This window comes from Pseudopodoces humilis, chromosome 5 (genome assembly GCF_049639895.1).
Source record: "Pseudopodoces humilis isolate 2021_Gansu_Grassland_sample_001 chromosome 5, ASM4963989v1, whole genome shotgun sequence".
Taxonomy (NCBI): domain Eukaryota; kingdom Metazoa; phylum Chordata; class Aves; order Passeriformes; family Paridae; genus Pseudopodoces; species Pseudopodoces humilis.
In genome coordinates, this window is record NC_142204.1 from 72,481,195 (window position 1) to 72,504,544 (window position 23,350).

Sequence of the window (23,350 nt, forward strand, 5' to 3'; positions counted from 1 at the left end):
TGTGTGTGTGTGTGTGTGTGTGACACACCCACGCTGGGCTCGGGGTGTCCTGGGGCTCAGGGTGTCCCAGGCTCAGGTGTGTGTGTGTCACCCGTCCTGCCCAGATCTGGCCGGTGCTGTCGGAGACCCTGAACAAGCACAGCGCCGACAACCGGATCGTGGAGCGCTGCTGCCGCTGCCTGCGCTTCGCCGTGCGCTGCGTGGGCAAGGGCTCGGCCGCGCTGCTGCAGCCCCTCGTCACCCAGGTGGGGTCAGGGGACACTGCTGGCCCTGGGGGGACCTTGGGGGGACACTGCTGGCCCTCGGGGGACCCCAGGGGACACTGCTGGCCCTCGGGGGACCCCAGGGGACACTGCTGGCCCTGGGGGGACCTTGGGGGGACACTGCTGGCCCTGGGGGGACCTTGGGGGGACACTGCTGGCCCTCGGGGGACCCCAGGGGACACTGCTGGCCCTCGGGGAACCCCAGGGGACACTGCTGGCCCTCGGGGACCCCAGGGGACACTGCTGGCCCTCGGGGAACCCCAGGGGACACTGCTGGCCCTCGGGGACCCCAGGGGACACTGCTGGCCCTCGGGGACCCCAGGGGACACTGCTGGCCCTCGGGGAACCCCAGGGGACACTGCTGGCCCTCGGGGGACCCCAGGGGACATTGCTGGCCCTCGGGGGACCCCAGGGGACACTGCTGGCCCTGGGGGGACCTTGGGGGGACACTGCTGGCCCTCGGGGACCCCAGGGGACACTGCTGGCCCTCGGGGGACCCCAGGGGACACTGCTGGCCCTCGGGGAACCCCAGGGGACACTGCTGGCCCTCGGGGACCCCAGGGGACACTGCTGGCCCTCGGGGGCTCACTCGGGTCACGGGGGGCCGTGGGCACCGGGAAGTGAATCCCGGCGGTGTCGGGAATTCCAGCAGAAACCCCGGGGGAGGAGAGAGGCTTTGGGAGAGGTGGGGAGTGCTGGAAGGTTGTGGAGCCCCCTGTGACAGTGTGAGTGTGTGTGTGTGACACCTGTGACACCTGTGTGTGTGTGACACCTGTGTGTGTGTAACACCTGTGTGTGTGTGTGACACCTGTGTGTGTGTGTGTGACACCTGTGTGTGTGTGTGTGACACCTGTGTGTGTGTGTGACACCTGTGTGTGACACCTGTGTGTGTGTGTGACACCTGTGTGTGACACCTGTGTGTGTGTGTGACACCTGTGACACCTGTGTGTGTGTGTGACACCTGTGTGTGTGTGTGTGACACCTGTGTGTGTGTGACACCTGTGTGTGTGTGTGACACCTGTGTGTGTGTGTGTGTGACACCTGTGTGACACCTGTGTGTGTGTGTGTAACACCTGTGTGTAACACCTGTGTGTGTGTGTAACACCTGTGTGTCTGTGTGTGACACCTGTCTGTGTGTGTAACACCTGTGTGTGTGTGTGTGATCCGTGCTGCAGCTCCCTGCAGAGGTGTGTGTGTGTGTAACACCTGTGTGTGTGTGTGACACCTGTGTGTCTGTGTGTGACACCTGTCTGTGTGTGTAACACCTGTGTGTGTGTGTGTGATCCGTGCTGCAGCTCCCTGCAGAGGTGTGTGTGTGTAACACCTGTGTGTGTGTGTAACACCTGTGTGTAACACCTGTGTGTGTGTGACACCTGTGACACCTGTGTGTGTGTGACACCTGTGTGTGTGTGTGTGACACCTGTGTGACACCTGTGTGTGTGTGTGACACCTGTGTGTGTGTGTGTAACACCTGTGTGTAACACCTGTGTGTGTGTGTAACACCTGTGTGTGTGTGTGTGACACCTGTGTGTGTGTGTGACACCTGTGTGTCTGTGTGTGACACCTGTCTGTGTGTGTAACACCTGTGTGTGTGTGTTACACCTGTGTGTGTGTGTAACACCTGTGTGTAACACCTGTGTGTGTGTGTTACACCTGTGTGTGTGTGTAACACCTGTGTGTAACACCTGTGTGTGTGTGTAACACCTGTGTGTGTGTAACACCTGTGTGTGTGTGTGTGATCCGTGCTGCAGCTCCCTGCAGAGGTGTGTGTGTGTAACACCTGTGTGTGTAACACCTGTGTGTGTGTGTAACACCTGTGTGTGACACCTGTGTGTGTGTGTAACACCTGTGTGTGTGTGTAACACCTGTGTGTGTGTGTGATCCGTGCTGCAGCTCCCTGCAGAGGTGTGTGTGTGTAACACCTGTGTGTAACACCTGTGTGTAACACCTGTGTGTGTGTGTAACACCTGTGTGTGTGTAACACCTGTGTGTGTGTGTAACACCTGTGTGTGACACCTGTGTGTGTGTGTAACACCTGTGTGTGTGTGATCCGTGCTGCAGCTCCCTGCAGAGGTGTGTGTGTGTAACACCTGTGTGTGACACCTGTGTGTGTGTGTAACACCTGTGTGTGTGTGTAACACCTGTGTGTAACACCTGTGTGTGTGTGTAACACCTGTGTGTGTGTGATCCGTGCTGCAGCTCCCTGCAGAGGTGTGTGTGTGTAACACCTGTGTGTGTAACACCTGTGTGTGTGTGTAACACCTGTGTGTGTAACACCTGTGTGTGTGTGTAACACCTGTGTGTAACACCTGTGTGTGTGTGTAACACCTGTGTGTGTTACACCTGTGTGTGTGTGTAACACCTGTGTGTAACACCTGTGTGTGTGTGTTACACCTGTGTGTGTGTGTAACACCTGTGTGTAACACCTGTGTGTGTAACACCTGTGTGTGTGTAACACCTGTGTGTGTGTGTGATCCGTGCTGCAGCTCCCTGCAGAGGTGTGTGTGTGTGTAACACCTGTGTGTGTGTGTGACACCTGTGTGTCTGTGTGTGACACCTGTGTGTGACACCTGTGTGTGTGTGTAACACCTGTGTGTGTGTGTAACACCTGTGTGTGTGTGTGATCCGTGCTGCAGCTCCCTGCAGAGGTGTGTGTGTGTGTAACACCTGTGTGTGTGTGTGACACCTGTGTGTAACACCTGTGTGTGTAACACCTGTGTGTGTAACACCTGTGTGTAACACCTGTGTGTAACACCTGTGTGTAACACCTGTGTGTGTAACACCTGTGTGTGTAACACCTGTGTGTGTAACACCTGTGTGTAACACCTGTGTGTAACACCTGTGTGTGTAACACCTGTGTGTGTAACACCTGTGTGTGTAACACCTGTGTGTGTGTAACACCTGTGTGTGTGTGATCCGTGCTGCAGCTCCCTGCAGAGGTGTGTGTGTGTAACACCTGTGTGTAACACCTGTGTGTGTGTGTAACACCTGTGTGTGTGTGTGATCCGTGCTGCAGCTCCCTGCAGAGGTGTGTGTGTGTGTAACACCTGTGTGTGTGTGTGACACCTGTGTGTAACACCTGTGTGTGTAACACCTGTGTGTGTAACACCTGTGTGTAACACCTGTGTGTAACACCTGTGTGTAACACCTGTGTGTGTAACACCTGTGTGTGTAACACCTGTGTGTGTAACACCTGTGTGTAACACCTGTGTGTAACACCTGTGTGTGTAACACCTGTGTGTGTAACACCTGTGTGTGTAACACCTGTGTGTGTGTAACACCTGTGTGTGTGTGATCCGTGCTGCAGCTCCCTGCAGAGGTGTGTGTGTGTAACACCTGTGTGTGTAACACCTGTGTGTGTGTGTAACACCTGTGTGTGTGTAACACCTGTGTGTGTGTGTAACACCTGTGTGTGTGTAACACCTGTGTGTGTGTGTAACACCTGTGTGTGTGTAACACCTGTGTGTGTGTGTAACACCTGTGTGTGTAACACCTGTGTGTGTGTGTAACACCTGTGTGTGTGTAACACCTGTGTGTGTAACACCTGTGTGTAACACCTGTGTGTGTGTGTAACACCTGTGTGTGTAACACCTGTGTGTGTGTAACACCTGTGTGTGTAACACCTGTGTGTAACACCTGTGTGTAACACCTGTGTGTGTGTGTAACACCTGTGTGTAACACCTGTGTGTAACACCTGTGTGTAACACCTGTGTGTGTGTGTGTGTAACACCTGTGTGTGTGTGATCCGTGCTGCAGCTCCCTGCAGAGGTGTGTGTGTGTGTAACACCTGTGTGTGTAACACCTGTGTGTGTAACACCTGTGTGTAACACCTGTGTGTAACACCTGTGTGTGTGTGTGTGTAACACCTGTGTGTGTGTGATCCGTGCTGCAGCTCCCTGCAGAGGTGTGTGTGTGTAACACCTGTGTGTAACACCTGTGTGTGTGTGTAACACCTGTGTGTGTAACACCTGTGTGTGTAACACCTGTGTGTGTAACACCTGTGTGTAACACCTGTGTGTAACACCTGTGTGTAACACCTGTGTGTGTGTGTAACACCTGTGTGTGTGTGACACCTGTGTGTGTAACACCTGTGTGTGTGTGTGACACCTGTGTGTGTGTGATCCGTGCTGCAGCTCCCTGCAGAGGTGTGTGTGTGTAACACCTGTGTGTAACACCTGTGTGTAACACCTGTGTGTAACACCTGTGTGTGTGTGTGTGTAACACCTGTGTGTAACACCTGTGTGTGTGTGTGACACCTGTGTGTAACACCTGTGTGTGTGTGTGTAACACCTGTGTGTAACACCTGTGTGTGTGTGTGTGTAACACCTGTGTGTGACACCTGTGTGTGTGTGTAACACCTGTGTGTGTGTGTAACACCTGTGTGTGTGTGACACCTGTGTGTGTGTGTAACACCTGTGTGTGTGTAACACCTGTGTGTGTGTGACACCTGTGTGTGTGTGTGACACCTGTGTGTGTGTGATCCGTGCTGCAGCTCCCTGCAGCGCTGACCCAGCCTGCGGGAGGATCCCTGGATCCCAGAGCCGGCTGTTCCGTGCTCACCGCAGGCTCGGGGGGAAGGTTCCACGGGGAGGTGATGCTGGCTCGGGGAGCCTCAGCACGGAGATGGGCTGTTCCTTCGGCTGTTCCTTCGGGTGTTCCTTCGGGTGTTCCTTCGGGTGTTCCTTCGGGCTGTTCCTTCGGGCTGTTCCTTCGGGCTGTCCCTTCGGGCTGTCCCTTCGGGCTGTCCCTTCGGCTGTTCCTTCGGCTGTTCCTTCGGCTGTTCCTTCGGGTGTTCCTTCGGGCTGTTCCTTCGGGTGTTCCTTCGGGCTGTTCCTGCCCCCGGCTCGGGCTGTTCCTTCGGGCTTTTCCTTCGGGCTTTTCCTTCAGGCTGTTCCTTCGGGCTGTTCCTTCCGGCTGTCCCTGCGGGCTGTCCCTTCGGGCTGTTCCTTCGGGCTGTTCCTTCGGGCTGTTCCTGCCCCCGGCTCGGGCTGTTCCTTCGGGCTGTTCCTTCGGGCTGTCCCTGCGGGCTGTCCCTTCGGGCTGTCCCTGCGGGCTGTCCCTTCGGGCTGTTCCTTCGGGCTGTTCCTGCCCGTGGCTCGGGCTGGCAGGGTTGTGGTGTCAGGCGGTGGCCGTGCAGCGTTCCTGTCCCCGCAGATGGTGAATGTGTACCGGGAACACCAGCACTCCTGTTTCCTCTACCTGGGCAGCATCCTGGTGGATGAGTACGGCATGGAGGAGGGCTGCAGGCAGGGCCTGCTCGACATGCTGCAGGTGGGGTCCCCAGCACTGCCAGGGCCACCGCTGGCCGTGTCCCCAAGTGCCACACGCACACAGCTGCTAAATCCCTGCGGGGCGGGGACTCCGGCGCTGTCCTGGGCAGCTGTGCCCGGGCTGGACAGCCCTGGCCGCGAGGAACGTTCCCCGGTAGCCAGTCCGTGCAGAATCCCAAAGTGGCTGGGGTGAGAAGGGACCTTGAAGCCCATCCGTGGGCAGGGACACCTTCCAGTACCCCAGGCTGTCCCAGGCCCCCTCCAGCTTGTCCTTGGCTCCAGGGATGGGGCAGCCCTGGCCGTGTGGGGAAGGGCAGTTTGAGGAGCGATCCCAGGCAGGTGCTGATGGATCCCTGTTCTCCCCAGGCTCTCTGCATCCCCACCTTCCAGCTCCTCGAGCAGCCCAACGGCCTCCAGAACCACCCAGACACCGTGGACGACCTGTTCCGCCTGGCAGCCAGGTGCCCCCGCGCTCCTGCCACCTCCGGCCGCGGGTCCCGGGGAGGAGGCAGGAGCTGCCCCTGACGTCCGTCTGTCCCCCTGGGCAGGTTCATCCAGCGCAGCCCCGTCACCCTCCTGCGCAGCCAGGTGATGATCCCCATCCTGCAGTGGGCCATCGCTGCCACCACCCTGGACCACCGGGACGCCAACTGCAGCGTCATGAAATTCCTGCGGGATCTGATCCACACCGGCGTGGCCAACGACGTGAGTGACGCGTGGGGACGCTCCTCAGGAGGCTCTTCCTGCCTGGGGATGTCACCGTGGGATGGGTTGGGTGGGAAGGGACCTCAGAGCCCATCCCGTTCCACCCCTGCCATGGGCAGGGCCACCTTCCACCGTCCCAGGCTGCTCCAAAGCCCCTCAGCCCCATCGTCCTCATCAGCCCCGTCCTGTTGTCCCCACAAGCCCCCCTGGTTTCTCCACCGCTGCTGGGAGCTGCCTGCAGAGTGAGGAGCTTGTCCCTGTCCCCAGGAGCTGGCTGTCCCTGTCCCCAGGAGCTGGCTGTCCCTGTCCCCAGGAGCAGACTGTCCCCAGGAGCACACTGTCCCTGTCCCCAGGAGCTGGCTGTCCCTGTCCCCAGGAGCTGGCTGTCCCCAGGAGCACACTGTCCCTGTCCCCAGGAGCACACTGTCCCTGTCCCCAGGAGCAGACTGTCCCTGTCCCCAGGAGCACACTGTCCCTGTCCCCAGGAGCTGGCTGTCCCCAGGAGCACACTGTCCCTGTCCCCAGGAGCTGGCTGTCCCCAGGAGCACACTGTCCCTGTCCCCAGGCCCTGCCCACCCCCTTCTCCTTCCTCCCACAGCACGAGGAGGACTTTGACGTGCGGAAGGAGCTCATCAACCAGGTGATGACCCAGCTGGGGCAGCAGCTCGTGAACCAGCTCCTGCAGACCTGCTGCTTCTGCCTCCCGCCCTACACCCTGCCCGACGTCGCCGAGGTGCTCTGGGAGATCATGCAGATCGACCGGCCGGTGAGGGAGGGACCCCGGGGGACAGGAGGGACCCTGGGGGACAGGAGGGACCCCCAGAGGGACAGGAGGGACCCCAGGGGGACAGGAGGGACCCCCAGAGGGACAGGAGGGACCCCAGGGGGACAGGAGGGACCCCAGAGGGACAGGAGGGACCCTGGGGGACAGGAGGGACCCCCAGAGGGACAGGAGGGACCCCAGAGGGACAGGAGGGACCCCAGAGGGACAGGAGGGACCCCCAGAGGGACAGGAGGGACCCCAGAGGGCAGGATGGACCCCCAGAGGGACAGGAGGGACCCCAGAGGGCAGGATGGACCCCCAGAGGGACAGGAGGGACCCTGGGGGACAGGAGGGACCCCCAGAGGGACAGGAGGGACCCCCAGGGGACAGGAGGGACCCCGGGGGACAGGAGGGACCCGTGGGACCCGAAGCTCTGCCGAGGCAGGGCCCGGGAGCCAAGCCGGGCTCCACATTGCGATTGCTCCCTTTCCCTGGCACAGACATTCTGCCGCTGGCTGGAGAACTCGCTGAAGGGGCTGCCAAAGGAAACCACGGGCGGAGCCATCCAGGTGACACACAAACAGCTCACCGACTTCCACAAGCAGGTGACCAGGTGAGCGGCACCGGGGTGTCCCGCTGGCACCAGCTCCCTGCTGCAGGCTGGCCCCAGCAGCCCCAGTGCTGCCCGTGCTGTTCATCCTGCTGGGCTGGGCCAGCACACCGAGCCCTGGGGGCCACACCGAGCCCTGGGGGCCACACCGAGCCCTGGGGGTCACACCGAGCCCTGGGGGTCACACCGAGCCCTGGGGGTCACAGGGAGCCCTGGGGGTCACACCGAGCCCTGGGGGCCACACCGAGCCCTGGGGGCCACAGGGAGCCCTGGGGGTCACAGGGAGCCCTGGGGGTCACACCGAGCCCTGGGGGTCACACCGAGCCCTGGGGGTCACAGGGAGCCCTGGGGGCCACACCGAGCCCTGGGGGTCACACCGAGCCCTGGGGGCCACAGGGAGCCCTGGGGGTCACAGGGAGCCCTGGGGGTCACAGGGAGCCCTGGGGGTCACACCGAGCCCTGGGGGTCACAGGGAGCCCTGGGGGTCACACCGAGCCCTGGGGGTCACACCGAGCCCTGGGGGCCACACGGCGCCTTTGGTGTCACCCAACGGGTTTTTCTGCCTGGCCCGATCCCTGCGGAGCCTCCAGCCCTTCCCGAGCCACCTCCTCATCCCTGTGAGTCACTGGCTCCAGCAGCCAGGCCCTGCCCGGCCCGTCCCTTCCCGGCTGCTCCGGGAACATCGGCTCCGTCCGTCCCAGAGTGCCGGGGGCAGCTCCTTCCTCCCAGCCAGCCGTGGCACACGGCTCTCCTCCAGGGACGGTCCTGGCCTCCTTCTGCCCTGATTGTCCCTTGGTGTCCCCCAGCACCTCCCAGCTCCCATCCCTCGGCAGGACACCTTCCCCGGCTCCCAGACGTCCCCTCGGGGTCAGCCCTGATGTCGCCCCTTGTCTTGCAGTGCTGAGGAATGTAAACAAGTGTGCTGGGCTCTGAGGGACTTCACCCGCCTGTTCCGATAGCTCCGGCTCCACGCGGCTCCTGTCTCCCAGGTAAGGCCCGGCCCCGCGGCCCTGCGGCCCCCCGGGACACGGGGACAGAGGGCTGAGGCTCCCCTGCTCCTGCCAGGAATGTCTTGAAGGAGAAGACAGGAAACAGCAACCCAAGAATGTGTCCCACAATCAGCCGAGGGCTCTCGCCCGCTCCAGCGCATCCCGGAGTCCGGAGCCGCGGGAGGACGGCTCGGGGATCCCGGCGGCCTCACGGCCCGGAGCTCGGCCAACAGCCCCTGGGAACACCCCCGGGAACACCCCCGGGAACACCCCCGGGAACACCCCCGGGAACAGCCCCCAACCCAACTGCAACCCCACCAGGCACCGGAGCCAGGCGCATCCACTCGGATTCGCCCGGCAGAAAAAGAAGTAGAAAAACTTTCTGTGAAACGGAGACAAAAAAGAAGGAAAGGAAACAAACGAAAAACAAACAGTAGAAATTGTTTAGGAAGATGGGGGGTCAGGCTGGGGGTCCTGGGGCGCCGCCCCCCTGAGCCCACCGTGGCCTGCCTGGTGCTGACTCCCAGAGACGACACAGGCGGGACGGACTCTGCAAATAGAGATTTATATTTTATTTTCTTCTGCTTTTTCAGTTTGTTTTCTTGTTTGGTTTTTTTCTTTTTTTTTTTTCCCTTTTTTGGGGTTTTCTTTGGTTTGATTTGGGGTAGGAGGCGGTGGCTCGAGTGCGGGCAGGGCGGGCGGGCGCATGCGGTTCCCTCCGGGGGTGTGTAGCCATCTCGAGACAATAAAAAACATCAAAAAACTGAAAAAATAAATTAAAACCTCCCAAGGTCCCTTTGGTTCTTCTCAGGGCTGAGGCTGCTTTGTGCCCCCGGCCCTGGGGGCTCCAGGGGGCTCCGGCTCCGGCTTCTCCGCTGCCCCCGCCCGAGGGCACATCCCCGTCCCCTGCAGGGCACCCCGGGCTGTGGCTCACGGGGACACGGGCCTGGGGACAGGGACAGGGATGGGGACGGGGCCAGGGGGTGACTCACCCCGGCTGGCAGTGTCACGGGTGTCACCGTGTCCCCTCAGTGGGGCAGGGGCTCAGGTGTCACCGTGTCCCCTCAGTGGGGCAGTGTCACAGGTGTCACCGTGTCCCCTCAGTGGGGCAGGGCCCCAGTGGCAGTGTCACGGGTGTCACCGTGTCCCCTCAGTGGGACAGGGCCCCAGTGGCAGTGTCACAGGTGTCACCGTGTCCCCTCAGTGGGGCAGGGCCCCGGTGGCAGTGCCACGGGTGTCACCGTGTCCCCTCAGTGGGACAGGGCCCCGGTGGCAGTGCCACGGGTGTCACCGTGTCCCCTCAGTGGGACAGGGCCCCGGTGGCAGTGTCACGGGTGTCACCGTGTCCCCTCAGTGGGACAGGGCCCCGGTGGCAGTGCCACGGGTGTCACCGTGTCCCCTCAGTGGGGCAGTGTCACGGGTGTCACCGTGTCCCCTCAGTGGGACAGGGCCCCGGTGGCAGTGTCACAGGTGTCACCGTGTCCCCTCAGTGGGACAGGGCCCCGGTGGCAGTGTCACGGGTGTCACCGTGTCCCCTCAGTGGGACAGTGTCACAGGTGTCACCGTGTCCCCTCAGTGGGGCAGGGGCTCAGGTGTCACCGTGTCCCCTCAGTGGGGCAGGGGCTCAGGTGTCACCGTGTCCCCTCAGTGGGGCAGGGCCCCGGTGGCAGTGTCACAGGTGTCACCGTGTCCCCTCAGTGGGGCAGGGGCCCTGGTGTCACCGTGTCCCCTCAGTGGGACAGGGCCCCGGTGGCAGTGTCACAGGTGTCACCGTGTCCCCTCAGTGGGGCAGGGGCCCGGTGGCAGTGTCACAGGTGTCACCGTGTCCCCTCAGTGGGACAGGGCCCCGGTGGCAGTGTCACGGGTGTCACCGTGTCCCCTCAGTGGGACAGGGCCCCGGTGGCAGTGTCACAGGTGTCACCGTGTCCCCTCAGTGGGGCAGGGGCCCGGCTGGCAGCGCCCAGGGCCCTGCGGAGGGGCCGGGCAGGGGCTGCGCCGGCGGCAGCCGCTGGTGGCTCTGCCAGAGCTGGTGCAGCTCCTTGAACTGCTCCACCATCCTGTCCTTGAGGTCGGGGTGTGAGATGTGCAGCGGGATGCTGTCGGCCGACCAGGACAGCTCCCCGGAGAACATCTCCAGCAGCAGCCGCGCCGCCACCGGCACCACCTGCGGGAGCCACGGCCGTCACCGCGGGCAGGGACCCCCGAGCGCCCCGGGACCGCCGCGGGGCCCGGCCCCTCACCTGCACCGTGATCAGCTTCTTCTCCTTGGGCTTCCGGTCCGGCCACTCCTCGCCGAAGCAGAGGAAGATCTCAAAGGGGGGCGGGGTGGGGGTCTGCCCCTTCTGGAACTGGATGAGGCCTGCGGGGCCCAAGGCCGAGGTGAGGGACAGGACGGGGCCTCGCGCCTGCCTGGGCCGCCACCGCCCCACCCACGACAACTGAGGGCAACCCCTGGTGACCCCCATCCCAGCTCCGGCCCCCCATTCCTCCAAGTTCCCATGTGCCACCCGGTGTCCCCACCGTTCCAGCTGATGTCTCCATCCTGCCTTCGTCCCCCTGGTGCCACCAAGTGCCCATGTGTCCGGTGTCCCCCCACCCCAGCTGGCCTCTCCGTCCCAATCCATCGCCCTCAAGGGACACAGGGCCACCCCCCCTTCCCCTCTGACCGTTGAGGAAGCCCTCGAGGCTGAAGAGTTTGGTCCTTCTCTCCCTCTGGATGGGGTTGGGGCCGGGCCGGGGAGCGGCACAGGGCCCCGTCCAGAAGACCTTGCACTGGCAGAGCCGGAGGGCGAAGAGATCCTGGCCCTGGAGCTCCAGGATGAGCCCTCGGTCCAGCACGTCCAGCAGCTGGTGGGTGTAGAAGCGCTGCTTCTCGTTGGGAATGGCGTCGGGAGCAGGGAAGGGCACCTGCTCCAGCGTCAGGGGCCCGAAGAGCTCCTCCTGCTCCCGCGTGGGCTCCAGGCTGCTGTGGAACAGCCGGCAGCCGTGGGGGTTGCTGACGGTCAGGGCACAGACCTGGCGGCCCCGGTACTGGAACTTCAGCTCCAGGTCAGTCACTGCCGGAGGGCCGCAGGGTCAGCGGGGCCAGGGAGCAGCCCAGGGCCACTCCAGGGCAGCTGGCCAAGCCCCCCCCACCCCCTGGCCACCCTCATCCATCCCACAGCCACTCTGTGTCCACGGTCACCCCAATCCAGCCACCCCACGGTCACCCCGCGGCCATCCCATCCGTCCCACGGCTACCCCACATCCATGGCCACCTCTGTCCCACCACCCCATGGCCACTCCATCTGACCCACAGCTACCCCACATCCATGGCCACCTCTGTCCCACCACCCCATGGCCACCCCATGGCCACCCCATCCGTCCCACGGCTACCCCACATCCATGGCCACCTCTGTCCCACCACCCCATGGCCACCCCATCTGACCCACGGCTACCCCACATCCATGGCCACCTCTGTCCCACCACCCCACGGTCACCCCAATCCTTCTGGCCGCACCCGTGACCGCCCCACCCAGCCCCCCACGGACCCCCAGCCCCCCACTCCTCACGTGGCAGCATGTGGGGGCTGACGAGCAGGTCTGGGATCAGCTGCTCTGTCGGTGCCACCGGGCAGGTGGACGAGGGTCCCGGGGGGCCCAGGGGGGGCCCCGTCTCAGCGAGGGGGCCGGGGAGCAGCTCAGGGACCCCGCGGGTGCCCCCCGCCTCCCCCTGGAGCAGCGCCGGGGGGGGAGGCCCGAAGGGGCCCCCCGGGGGGCAGCAGCTGGCAAAGGGGGGGGGCTCCTCCTTGGCCCAGGAGTAGGGGGGCAGCAGGTCCCCCCCGTGCTGCGTGTCTGCAGCAGAGAGGGGGGTCAGAGGGTGCAGCCCAACCCCCCTGGCACCCCGACCCACCCGACGCCCCCCACTCACCATCGATGCTCAGGGATGTCATGTTGAGCTGCAGGGCAGAGTGGGCGTTACAGGGGCCCCCCAGCCCCCTGAGGTGTCCCCGGTTTGGGGATCCCCCACCCCGAGCCCCCCCAGATACCTGGCTGACATCTTCCTCCCCGCTGCAGCCATTGTCATCCTCGTCCCCCCCATCTGCAAGGGAGAGAGGGGCAGAGGGAACTGGGGGTGCTGGGGTGGATATTGAGGGGTACTGGGGACTCAAGGGGCATTGAGGCTTCCCATGGGGTGGGCCCCTTGTGTGGGGCCAGGTCTCTGGGGCCACTGGATCTTTGTGGGGTTTGGGGGGCTGCTGGGGGGCTGAGACCTCCCGGGGTGCTGGGGCTTTGTGGGAGTGGGGGACTCGTGGGACGTCAGGTCCTTGTGAGGTGCTGGCACTTGGGGCCCTCCCCAAAGCCCCCCCGTACCTGCGGCCCCGGGGGGCTCCTCGCAGAGCTCGTAGACGCGGAAGGGCCGGGCCGGGGACCCGCGGGGCCCGTCCAGCAGCAGCCGGAACTCGCGGCTCTTGTTGAGGGCGCAGCGCAGGGTGGCCTTCCAGCGCGGGGGGTCCGGCGGGTCCCCGGCCCGGAACCGGCCCGTCTCCTGCGCCCACGCCTGGGGGGGGCTCAGCGCCCGGCACCCCCAGCCTGCGCGTCCCTCCATCCACCATCCCCACGTCCCAGCTCCGCCTCGCCACCCCACCGCCACCCGTCCCGTGTTCCCCCATCATCCTCGTCACCCCCACCCTGTGTCCCTCGTCACCATCACCCTGTCACTCCTGTCCCTTGTCCCCCATATCCCCACTGTCCCCACGCCGTGTCCCCCTTGTCACCCTCTCACACATCACCCCCATCCCGTGTCCCCCGTGTCCGCACTGTCCCCATGCCACGTCCCCACCGTCACCCCCACCCCGCGTCCCCCGGTGTCACCTTGAAGATGGTGTCGTGGTCCTGGGGTCCCGGGGGGTTCCTGGTGGCGTGTCCCCAGGGGATGACGAAGCGGCGGCGCTCGGGGTCGAGCCAGTGGAGCCCCGGGAAGCGGCGGCTGCTGACCTGGGCCACCAGCCAGGGCTTGAGGCGCACCCGCCGGGGGGGGTCCATGGCCTGGGGACACCAGCGGGCACCCGGTGACCCCGCGGGCCGCCCTCGGCCCGGAAAGAGGAACCGGGGCCCCCCAGAGGGACTGTGCGGGGCCCCGGTTCCGCTTTCAGGGCCAGGAGGGTGGGGGAGGCCCCCCCGAGCTCCGTCTCCCCCGTGGGTGTTGGGGGGCGTCACCCACACCCCGAAAGCAGAAGCTGCGGTGGCTTCAGGGACAGAAAAGGGGAGGGGACCCGAGGGACCCGAGGGACAGGGGCGAGAGTGGGACACGGGGAATGCGGCATGTGGGGAGGACGGCGGGGACATGGAACAGGGGACAGGGGACACACGAGGGATGGGGACACATGTAGCGACATGGGGGGACACAGTGAGGACACGAGGACGTGGAAGGACAGGGTACATGGAGAAGGGAGGAGGAACACAGGGGTGACGTGAAGAGACGGGGAGAGGGGATGGGGAGGAGATGGCCACAGCATGAGGGGGACGGGGGACACAGAGACAGGGCAGAACACGGGGATGTGGGACACGGAGGGCACATGGGGGACACGGAGGGCACATGGGGGACACGGGAAGTCCCGACCGTGGTCCCTGTGCAGTCACAGAAGCCGGGCGAGGGGAGACATCCCCGCTCTCCTCGAGTGTGTCCCCGCCCGTCCCCCCCATCGCGGGGCAGCGCCCTCGAGTGTCGCACGGACGGGCCCATCCTCGGCCCACGGCGTGTCCGGGGCAGCCGCGGGTGTCCCGGGCTGCCGTCCCCACTCACGGACCGGGCACTGTCCCCGCGTGTCCCCGAGGCTCTTCCCGGTCGTCTCAGCATCGCCCCGCCACGGCACCCACTCCCGCGGCCCCTCCCCACGGGACCCTCCCCACGGGACCCTCCCCACGGGACCCACCCCACGGGGTCCCATCCCACGGGACCCACCCGCGGACTCCCCGCGCCCACCGGGAGCGGCCCCGGCTCCCCCCTGCGCTCGGGGCCGGTCCCGGGGCCGCCGCTTCTGGCCCGGAGCTTCCGCACGTGGGGCCGGGCGTGGGCGTGGGGCGAGACCGGCCGGGACCGCCCCGGGACCGCCACGCCTCGGGCGTGGGCCGGGCCCCCGTGTCCCCCTCCCTTCGTGTCACCCCTCTCGTGTCCCCACGGGACCCCCTCCCCTCGTGTCACCCCTCTCGTGACCCTCCGTGCCCGTCCTCCTCCTGTGGCCCCCCCGGCTCCCCCCTCCTTGTCCCCCAGTATCCTGCCCGTGTCCCCACCCTCGTGTCCCCTCCCGGACCCCGCCCCATGTCCCCGGCTGTCACCCCGCGCTGCTGGCGGACCCTCATTAGCATATGCTTTGTATATATTTGCATACACGCTGCCCATTTCCCGCTCCACGTGACGCGCGGGGATCTCCGCGGTGGGAGGGAACACCGGAGAGCGATCGTGGGCTTTGATTGGCTGCACTCGATGTCACTCATCTGCGAGCGCGCCCGCTGTCCCGCCCCCGAGGCAGCTGTCCGTCAATCAACGGGTGCAGCCATGGTGGGCGTGCCCGGGGGCGGGGCCTGGCCCAGGGCGGGGCTGCTACCTCTGCTCTGGGGGCGGGGCCTGTCGCGGGGGGCGGGGCCTGTCGCGGGGGCGGGGCCTGTCGCGGGGCGGGGCCTGTCGCGGGGCGGGGCTGCTCCCATGGCTCTGGGGCGGGGCCTGTCGCGGGGCGGGGCCTGTCGCGGGGCGGGGCCTGTCGCGGGGCGGGGCTGCTCCCATGGCGCCGGGCGCGCCCCGCCGCACGCCGGGACCCCCCGGTACCGCCCGCGCCCCCCCGGTGCCCCCGCCCCGCCCCGGGAGGAAGAACCGGAGGAGGTACCGGGACTCCCTTCGGTGCTGCCACGCGGGGGCGGGGGTGCGGATGTGTCCCCGGCGTTGCCGGTGTCGGGATGTCCCCGGGGGGACGGAGGGGACTCGGGGGTCGCGGAGGGTTTGGGCCAGTCTCGCCCCCGTTATCCTTCAGATTTCAGGGGTTTCATGTTATTTTTCGCTCCGATCCCGGTGCGAGCGCTGGGAACGGGAGCGGGGCTTTCTCGAGGGGAGCGCAGATCGCGGGGATTGTTCGGAGAGAGGAGCGGATCCCGCTGAACTCGGGGTGCTGCGGGGGGAGTGGAGCCCAGGGGATTCCCGGGAGAAGAACCCGCGGTGGAGTCCCGGGGAAAGAGGCTCCGGTCCCTGTGAAGGGGGGTTCGAGCAGAGGCCGGTGGATCCCCGAGGGCAAGGAGCGGGTGGATTCCCAGCTGGATCCCACCACTCTGCCTGTTCTTGCCCCGTCCATGCTTTTCCCAGGATCCCAGTTGATCCCAAGGAACAGCTGCAGCCTGTGCGAGTCTGGCCACAGGCCAGGGCCTGGTCCCAGACGGGGAAAGCCACCGGTTATCAGATGCTGAAGGGATATTTCCCCAAGGATCCCACCCTGGAGTCTTCTCAGGCCTCACTGGGGATTTCTCCAGAGTGGGATATTGGGTGGGTGAGTGCCAACATTGAGCTTCTCGGCTGGGATTCTGGCAAATGGGAGATTTTGTCACAGCGACAAAATGGGGGAAAACCTCAGGATTTGGGTCGTCCTGCTGTCTCTCCTTCCTCCCCGAACCGGTGCTGCTGCCGCTGCATTCCTGGGCACGCTTGGGGTTTCCTCCCAGCCTGTCACAATTCACTCTCTTCACTTTGTATTTTTCTGGAAAGTGAAACCGGAGTGAATCTCCCGGATCACCTCGTGGCGGTGGCCATGAGAGGGAGCCCCAGCACTGCCCACACTGGAGCTGCTCCTTCCTGTCCTGCTGTTGGATGGGATTCCCTGGAGCTGGGCTGTTGCTTCCCGGGCTCTCAGCCAGCCACTGCTCTGGGTTCCTCCTGATGGACCCCTGGGTTACTCTGGGTACCTCCTGATGGACCCCTGGGTTACTCTGGGTACCTCCTGATGGACCCCTGGGTTACTCTGGGTACCTCCTGATGGACCCTTGGGTTACTCTGGGTACCTCCTGATGGACCCTTGGGTTACTCTGGGTACCTCCTGATGGACCCTTGGGTTACTCTGGGTACCTCCTGATGGACCCATGGGGCTGCTCTCGGTACCTCCTGATGGACCCATGGGGCTGCTCTCGGTACCTCCCCATGGACCCTTGGGTTATTTCAGGCAGGTTTGGGCTGTATGAGGAGACCTGTGGAAACGCAGCTCCAGCGCTTTCTCATCCTTGACTGGACGGCTGTGGAGCTGGGGTTTGCTGCCAAGGAGCAGCCTGGGATGCTGGATCTGCTCCACGATGGAGATCCATCCCCTCAGCAGCTCGGCTCTCTGGCTCTGATGTTCCTTTTTCTCCATGGCAGCTCCGAGTGGACGATTCAGCGGAAGCTGCGGGAATTCTTTGCCATCCCGCGGTGCCTGGTCAGCGTGTTCAGCCTCTTCCTGGTGGAGCTGATCCGCTTCCTTGGCGAGGCCGTGGTCCAGGTGAGCCGCCCCGTTCCCGCAGAGCCACGGCCAGAGCAGCTGCTGAGGATGTGTCAAAGTCCTTCAGTATCGGGAGAAGGAACTTCCATTTCCCACTGTCGCACAATTCCTCTCCCACAGTAGAATTTTTGTGTCCCAGCCCATTTTTGGTGACTCCTGCTGGCAAATCCCTCAAACACAGGATTTCATCCCAAATCCAGGCGTTGGTGGTCGGTGTCCTGACAGCCATCGGCGACCATGTCCTGAAGCCCTTCCTGGCAGCAGCGTTTCACAGCCTCCTGCAGCCGCTCCTGCTCTTCCTGCTGAAGGTGCTGGGCGGCGTGCGGGACCTGACGGATCCTGTGCTGGACGTGGTGGCCCGGGTGTGCTCCCAGCTGGCCGTGCTGCTCCGCGCCGTCCGGCTGGTGGAGATCCGCCTGCGCCCGGACCTGCGGGCTGGCCCTGGCGACGGCGGCGGATGAGGGCGGGCTGTGGGTGGCCAGACAAGATAAGGAAGAAGAATTGCTGGGAATTGTGGGGCTGGCTGTGCCCAGGAGGCTCTGGAGGGACCGTTGTCTCCGTGTGTGTCCAGGCAGGGGGCAGCACACAGTGTGCTGGGGGGGGTTGGATGTTCTAGTTTGGCAAATATCTCCTTAACTTAATTAAATTCCAATTTTATCCATTGGACCGTTGCTCCAGTGAGGTGTTTTTCCTCCTTCTGCCTGGAAAACTGAGCTTCTCACTGAGAAGGACTTCCCTGTGCAGTCTCTTGTAGCCAGATGGGCTCCACTGCTGGGGTGGTGCCTGGGCCCGTGCCTCGAGCACTGCCGGGAGGGGAAGGCTTCTGCCGGCTCCCCAGCACTGTGGGATGGTCTCCAGAGCCAGCAGTATGGGAGAAAGTGGGATTTGAAAAATAGGGATCACAATATAACGGAATAACCACTTCTGTGCTCCTAACAGCTGTTTCTGGTGCATGATTTGGGTCACATATTCCCATCGGGATGAGGTGGCCAAGGAACCAAACAGCGGCACCAAAGCTCTGGGTGTGTTTTACAAACCCTTGGAGGCGTCAGGGCCAGGACTGAGCTGTGTTTTGGGGCTCCCCCTGTCCCCAGGCTCAGCTCCCTCTGCCTTTTCGCCTTTCCAACAATGCTGCCTCCCAGGAGCGTCTCTCCTGACTGGCGCAATCCCTGTGTTCCCGATGATTCCATGCCCAAAGCCCTTTGCTTTTTATGGGCAGGAGCAGCATGTTTGGAGCTTCCCAGGCTGTAAGATCATCCGCGGGCCGGGGCGCTCCTGCTGGGGGCCAGACTGGCCGGGCTATTTGGGGGGTGCTGAGTTCACGGAGCCGTGACGGGATGTTCCCTCGGGCGCTGCGAGGGGCCGGGAGCTGGGAGCCAGCACAGAGGAGTTCTCGGGGCTCAGGTGACCGAAGGGCAGCGCAGGAATGAGCACTGCAAGCTGCCGGGCAGAGGGAAGCAGCCTGGCTCTCTGGGACAGGGCTGCACATGGACACAGACAGGAGCCGGGCACAGGGATGGAATCCAGGACATCCTGCAGCAAAGGCAGCGTGTCAGGACAGCCACACGTGGGACACTGGGGACACACGACTGTGTGTGGACACCGGGGACACACGACTGTCCCTGGGTACCCACACGTGGGACATGGGACACACGACTGTCCCTGGGTACTTCCAGCCTTGCTGGGGTGCGGGCCTGGCCTGACCAGTGCTCCCGTGGCCGTTTCCTGAGGAAGCAGACCCGAGGAGGGAGGGGCAGAACTGATGGGAGGTTTCTCATTCCTTTGATTTAGCTGGTGAATCACTTTAATGACTGAAGTGGTTTTAATTAAATTCAGCTGCTCCGGAACCAGGAATTCCCCAGTACAATTTCTCCTTTTTGGCTCAAGCTCTCCCGATCAAAGGCCCGGTAGATGGAGAGAGCTGGTAAAATTGAACGCCCGTGATGAGGAGAGGCTGATGGTGTCATCTTTGACCTCCACCCGTCATCCTGCAGCGGGAGAGGAGGGCGGAGAAAAGCCCGGAGCCCTCGCTGGCGGCAGCCGCATCCCGCCGCGGGCTCCCGGTGGTTCCTCGGCTTGTGGAGCCAGCCCGGGGCAGCCGCTCGGAGCTCGGCTTGTGGAGCCAGCGGATGTGTGGCTCAGAGAAACCCAGGGGATTTGGGGATTTTGGGGTGCAAAGTGGGGAGCGGGACGTCAGGGCCGCCGCCCCGCCAGGAACAAAAACCTCTTTTCTTCCTAAAAACACAGCCGAGCGTGCCCGGAGCCGCTCCGGCCGCGCCCAGGTACCGCTGCACCGGGGCCCGGCGGTGTCCCGGGGCTGGCGGGAGCGGGCGGCTGGGCCGTGCCCCGGCCAGGGGCAGCGCCGTGCCGGGACAAGGACATTTCTGGGCTGGCAGCGCTCCGCATTGCTGCTCCCTGAGATCACGGCTCCCGGCCCGGCTCCCGGCCCGGCTCCCGGCCCGAGCAGTCGCGATTCGCCTCTCCGGGCCCGGTGCCGCTCCAGCGGGGCCGGCAGCGCTGTGCCTGCGGTGCCTGCGGGACGGGTCCCCCGCCCGGGGCAGCTCAGCCGAGGCGGGCCCGCAGCAGCGGGAGGAGGGGGCACGGGCCGGGATTCAGCCAGCTGGACCGGGAGGGCAGCCAGGAGCCGAGCGCGGTCTCCTTGGTTCTTCCCTAAATAGCCGGCGGCGGGCAGGAGGATTAGCCGGGGCATTCCTCGGCCCGTCCATCCTCCCACAGCCGCCTCTCTCCTGAGCTCCCCCGGCCTCGGGATTCCTCCTCCTCCTCCCTCACGCTGCCCTTCAAACCACCACGGGGGCATCCACAGCCACCCGAGCCCGGCTGGGTTTGTTCCTCCCGCATTTGGCAGCGGCGTTTGGGCTTTTCCCGGTGACGCCCCGGCCCCGCTGGTGGAGCGTGAGGCCGTTCAGAGCCACTGCCCGGCCCGAAGGGTCACGGCGGAGCCAGCCCGGGGACAGTGCCCGGGCAGCGCCGTGTGGGCTCTAGACCTGGTTCAGGGTTCTGTGGGCTCTAGACCTGGCTCTGGGTTCTGTGGGGTTGGTTCCAGGCCTGGCTCTGGGTTCTGTGGGTTCCAGGCCTGGCTCAGGGTTCTGTGGGCTCCAGGCCTGGCTCTGGGTTCTGTGGGCTCCAGGCCTGGCTCTGGGTTCTGTGGGCTCCAGGCCTGGCTCTGGGTTCTGTGGGGTTCCAGACCTGGCTCTGGGTTCTGTGGGGTTCCAGACCTGGCTCTGGGTTCTGTGGGGTTCCAGACCTGGCTCTGGGTTCTGTGGGGTTCCAGACCTGGCTCTGGGTTCTGTGGGGTTCCAGGTCTGGCTCTGGGTTCTGTGGGCTCCAGGTCTGGCTCTCGGTTCTGTGGGGTTGGTTCCAGGTCTGGCTCTGGGTTCTGTGGGCTCCAGGCCTGGCTCTGGGTTCTGTGGGGTTCCAGACCTGGCTCTGGGTTCTGTGGGGTTCCAGACCTGGCTCTGGGTTCTGTGGGGTTGGTTCCAGGCCTGGCTCAGGGTTCTGTGGGCTCCAGGCCTGGCTCTGGGTTCTGTGGGCTCCAGGCCTGGCTCAGGGTTCTGTGGGCTCCAGGCCTGGCTCTGGGTTCTGTGGGCTCCAGGCCTGGCTCAGGGTTCTGTGGGCTCCAGGCCTGGCTCAGGGTTCTGTGGGGTTCCAGACCTGGCTCTGGGTTCTGTGGGGTTGGTTCCAGACCTGGCTCTGGGTTCTGTGGGGTTGGTTCCAGACCTGGCTCTGGGTTCTGTGGGGTTGGTTCCAGGTCTGGCTCTGGGTTCTGTGGGGTTGGTTCCAGACCTGGCTCTGGGTTCTGTGGGGTTCCAGACCTGGCTCTGGGTTCTGTGGGGTTGGTTCCAGGCCTGGCTCTGGGTTCTGTGGGGTTCCAGGTCTGGCTCTGGGTTCTGTGGGCTCCAGGTCTGGCTCTGGGTTCTGTGGGGTTGGTTCAGACCTGGCTCTGGGTTCTGTGGGGTTCCAGACCTGGCTCTGGGTTCTGTGGGGTTCCATGCCTGGCTCTGGGTTCTGTGGGGTTGGTTCAGACCTGGCTCTGGGTTCTGTGGGGTTCCATGCCTGGCTCTGGGTTCTGTGGGCTCCAGGTCTGGCTCTGGGTTCTGTGGGGTTGGTTCAGACCTGGCTCTGGGTTCTGTGGGGTTCCAGACCTGGCTCTGGGTTCTGTGGGCTCCAGGTCTGGCTCTCGGTTCTGTGGGGTTGTGCCGTGCCCAGCCGTGGGGCTCTGCTCTGGAGTGTGGGACTGAGGCTGTGAGGGAATCCCCTGCCTTTGTCCCCAGCAGATCCCACAGAGGGTCACACTGAGGTACAAGAGCATTGGGATTGACGGGGATTGTGCCACTGGAAGAAGCTGGGAATGGCTCAGTGCTTTGGTTTCCTGACACCAGCTTCCTTCCCACGGACTGAGGTAAACTGAAAGAGAGCATGAGCCAGCCTTTCCCATGGGGATACACCTCCTGATGGAGGTTCTGCATCCCGGGTTCTCCATCCCTCGTTCTCTGTCCCTTCCATCCAGATTCTCCCGCTGTAGGTCCGTGTGCTGGACCTGGACCATCCACACCCTCATCCTCCACACAAACATGCCCAGACGGCTCTGCCTTGCTCCCAGATTGCTAAAACATTTCCATATATCCTCTTTTCCCCACATTTCAAGAGCAGATTTCCCTTCCTCTCCTCACAGACAGTGGTCTGGGTCCTCTGGGGGCCGATCTCATATCCCTTGTGTTTTGTCTCAGACCATTCCAGCTTTTCCTCCCGGGGTTTCTCAGGGAATTCACAGAGGTAAAGCCAGCGTGGAATCTGTGTCCAGGGCCCCGTGGTGGCTGGGAGGAGATCGATAATGCCCACAGAACAATAAAATTCCCTCTTCTTTGCCCAAATCCCAAGGCCATTCTCCCTGGAGCTTTGCTGGCCAGGGTGACAATGAGGCAAACATGGATGTAGCCAAAAAGCGGGTTAATACATAACGTGCTTTCCTAAATTCTGGGATTTGGAAGTGTCTGAAGGTCCCATTAATAAATATCCAGCTGAGAAGTGTGTGAAAATGAGAATTTTTACCCAGTTTGGGACTGCTCTCACTGACAACTGGGAGGGGGACAAGACCCCTGGGGAAGGGAAGTGTTGTCTGTCAATGCTGTCTGAGCAGAGAAACCCCTGAATGTCCACAGTTTGGGCAAAGCCAGTGGGATTGAGGGATTGGGGAGGTCAAAACAGGAAAAAGGGATCGGGAGTGGGTTTTGCCTTATGCTAAACACCTGAGAGAGAAAACCCAGCTGCAACGTGTCAATGGCTTTAAAAGACTGAGGAACTGGAAGAACTGAAAAAAGAAACAATAGGAATGGTCTGAGGTGTGGAAAAAAGGGGGATTGTGAAGGATTTGGCACTTGGAGGCCCTTCAGCTCCTCCAAAAGGGGAGGAAAAGGGATTTCCATGTGCACTTCCGTAAGGAAATGCAATAAATCACTCCCAGAGCCGTGGAGAGCGTCCGGGCTCAGTTAACATGAGCAAAGGCAGCTGTGGGGTAAAAAGGTGGATGGGTCAAATGGGATTGGCCTGGGAATGGTCAGAGCAGACTGTGGGGGAAGAGATGAATCATCCCCTGCCATGGGGGAAGCTGGGGGAGAGCACAGAAAGACAAATTCCTCTCACTCCTCCTGGGTTTGGTGGGCATTGTTGGAGCATGGCCAGGACTGGGCCAGGAGCTGCTTCGTGTCCCTGGGATTGGGCACGAGTGTCTGCCCCAGAGCCTCCTGGTGCTCAACTCCAAACTGTGTTTTATGCAAAAAAACCCTCCATTTCAGCCTCCTGAGGATTTTTTATTTAAAAAAGCCCTCACCTTTCATCCTCCTGAGGATTTTTTATTTAAAAAAACCCTCACCTTTCATCCTCCTGAGGATTTTTTATTTAAAAAAACCCCTCACCTTTCATCCTCCTGAGGATTTTTTATTTAAAAAAACCCCTCACCTTTCATCCTCCTGAGGATTTTTTATTTAAAAAAACCCTCAATTTCAGCCTCCTGAGGATTTTTTATTTAAAAAACCCCTCACATTGCATCCTCCTGAGGATTTTTTATTAAAAAAAACCAAAAAACCCTCACCTTTCATCCTCCTGAGGATTTTTTATTAAAAAAAAAACAAAAACCCCTCAATTTCATCCTCCTGAGGATTTTTTATTTAAAAAACCCCTCACATTGCATCCTCCTGAGGATTTTTTATTTAAAAAACCCCTCACATTGCATCCTCCTGAG

At 62.9% G+C, this 23,350-nt stretch overlaps 3 protein-coding genes across 3 annotated transcripts in view; 2 read left to right on the forward strand and 1 right to left on the reverse strand.

Annotated features, from left to right (window-relative positions):
* TNPO3 (transportin 3) overlaps positions 1 to 9,178 on the forward strand; it is a 41,052-nt gene extending 31,874 nt beyond the window's left edge. The window contains exons 16-23 of the mRNA XM_005533415.3: positions 105 to 245; positions 5,418 to 5,534; positions 5,900 to 5,994; positions 6,082 to 6,238; positions 6,837 to 7,004; positions 7,502 to 7,614; positions 8,510 to 8,600; positions 8,677 to 9,178. Of these exons, the coding sequence (XP_005533472.2) occupies positions 105 to 245; positions 5,418 to 5,534; positions 5,900 to 5,994; positions 6,082 to 6,238; positions 6,837 to 7,004; positions 7,502 to 7,614; positions 8,510 to 8,570 (852 nt within the window). The 3' untranslated portion in view covers positions 8,571 to 8,600; positions 8,677 to 9,178. The remainder of the gene's footprint in view (positions 1 to 104; positions 246 to 5,417; positions 5,535 to 5,899; positions 5,995 to 6,081; positions 6,239 to 6,836; positions 7,005 to 7,501; positions 7,615 to 8,509; positions 8,601 to 8,676) is intronic.
* A 1,347-nt stretch (positions 9,179 to 10,525) lies between these two features.
* On the reverse strand, positions 10,526 to 13,682 carry IRF5 (interferon regulatory factor 5). Its single transcript, XM_014261934.2, has 8 exons — positions 13,454 to 13,682; positions 12,953 to 13,139; positions 12,628 to 12,680; positions 12,510 to 12,537; positions 12,152 to 12,433; positions 11,267 to 11,656; positions 10,841 to 10,959; positions 10,526 to 10,764 (listed from the first exon to the last, which is right to left on the reverse strand). The coding sequence occupies exons 1-8, from the start codon at positions 13,622 to 13,624 to the stop codon at positions 10,531 to 10,533; spliced, it is 1,464 nt and encodes a 487-aa protein (XP_014117409.1). The 5' UTR covers positions 13,625 to 13,682; the 3' UTR covers positions 10,526 to 10,530.
* Positions 13,683 to 15,355: 1,673 nt separating this feature from the next.
* On the forward strand, positions 15,356 to 17,717 carry LOC106628777 (uncharacterized). Its single transcript, XM_088055543.1, has 3 exons — positions 15,356 to 15,458; positions 16,971 to 17,091; positions 17,292 to 17,717. Exons 1-3 carry the CDS (start codon positions 15,361 to 15,363, stop codon positions 17,550 to 17,552), a joined length of 480 nt encoding a protein of 159 aa, XP_087911669.1. The 5' UTR covers positions 15,356 to 15,360; the 3' UTR covers positions 17,553 to 17,717.
* Positions 17,718 to 23,350: the final 5,633 nt, after the last annotated feature.

Coding starts and splice junctions, on each gene's coding strand:
- IRF5 (XM_014261934.2), bottom strand. CDS start 13,624: ATGGACCCCCCCCGGCGGGTGCGCCTCAAGCCCTGGCTGGTGGCCCAG. Junction 12,538..12,627: donor GGGAGGAAGATGTCAGCCAG/GTATCTGGGGGG, acceptor TCTGCCCTGCAG/CTCAACATGACATCCCTGAG. Junction 10,960..11,266: donor CCTCGAGGGCTTCCTCAACG/GTCAGAGGGGAA, acceptor TGGGCCCCGCAG/GCCTCATCCAGTTCCAGAAG.
- LOC106628777 (XM_088055543.1), top strand. CDS start 15,361: ATGGCGCCGGGCGCGCCCCGCCGCACGCCGGGACCCCCCGGTACCGCC. Junction 15,459..16,970: donor GGGAGGAAGAACCGGAGGAG/GTACCGGGACTC, acceptor TCTCCATGGCAG/CTCCGAGTGGACGATTCAGC. Junction 17,092..17,291: donor TTGGCGAGGCCGTGGTCCAG/GTGAGCCGCCCC, acceptor TCCCAAATCCAG/GCGTTGGTGGTCGGTGTCCT.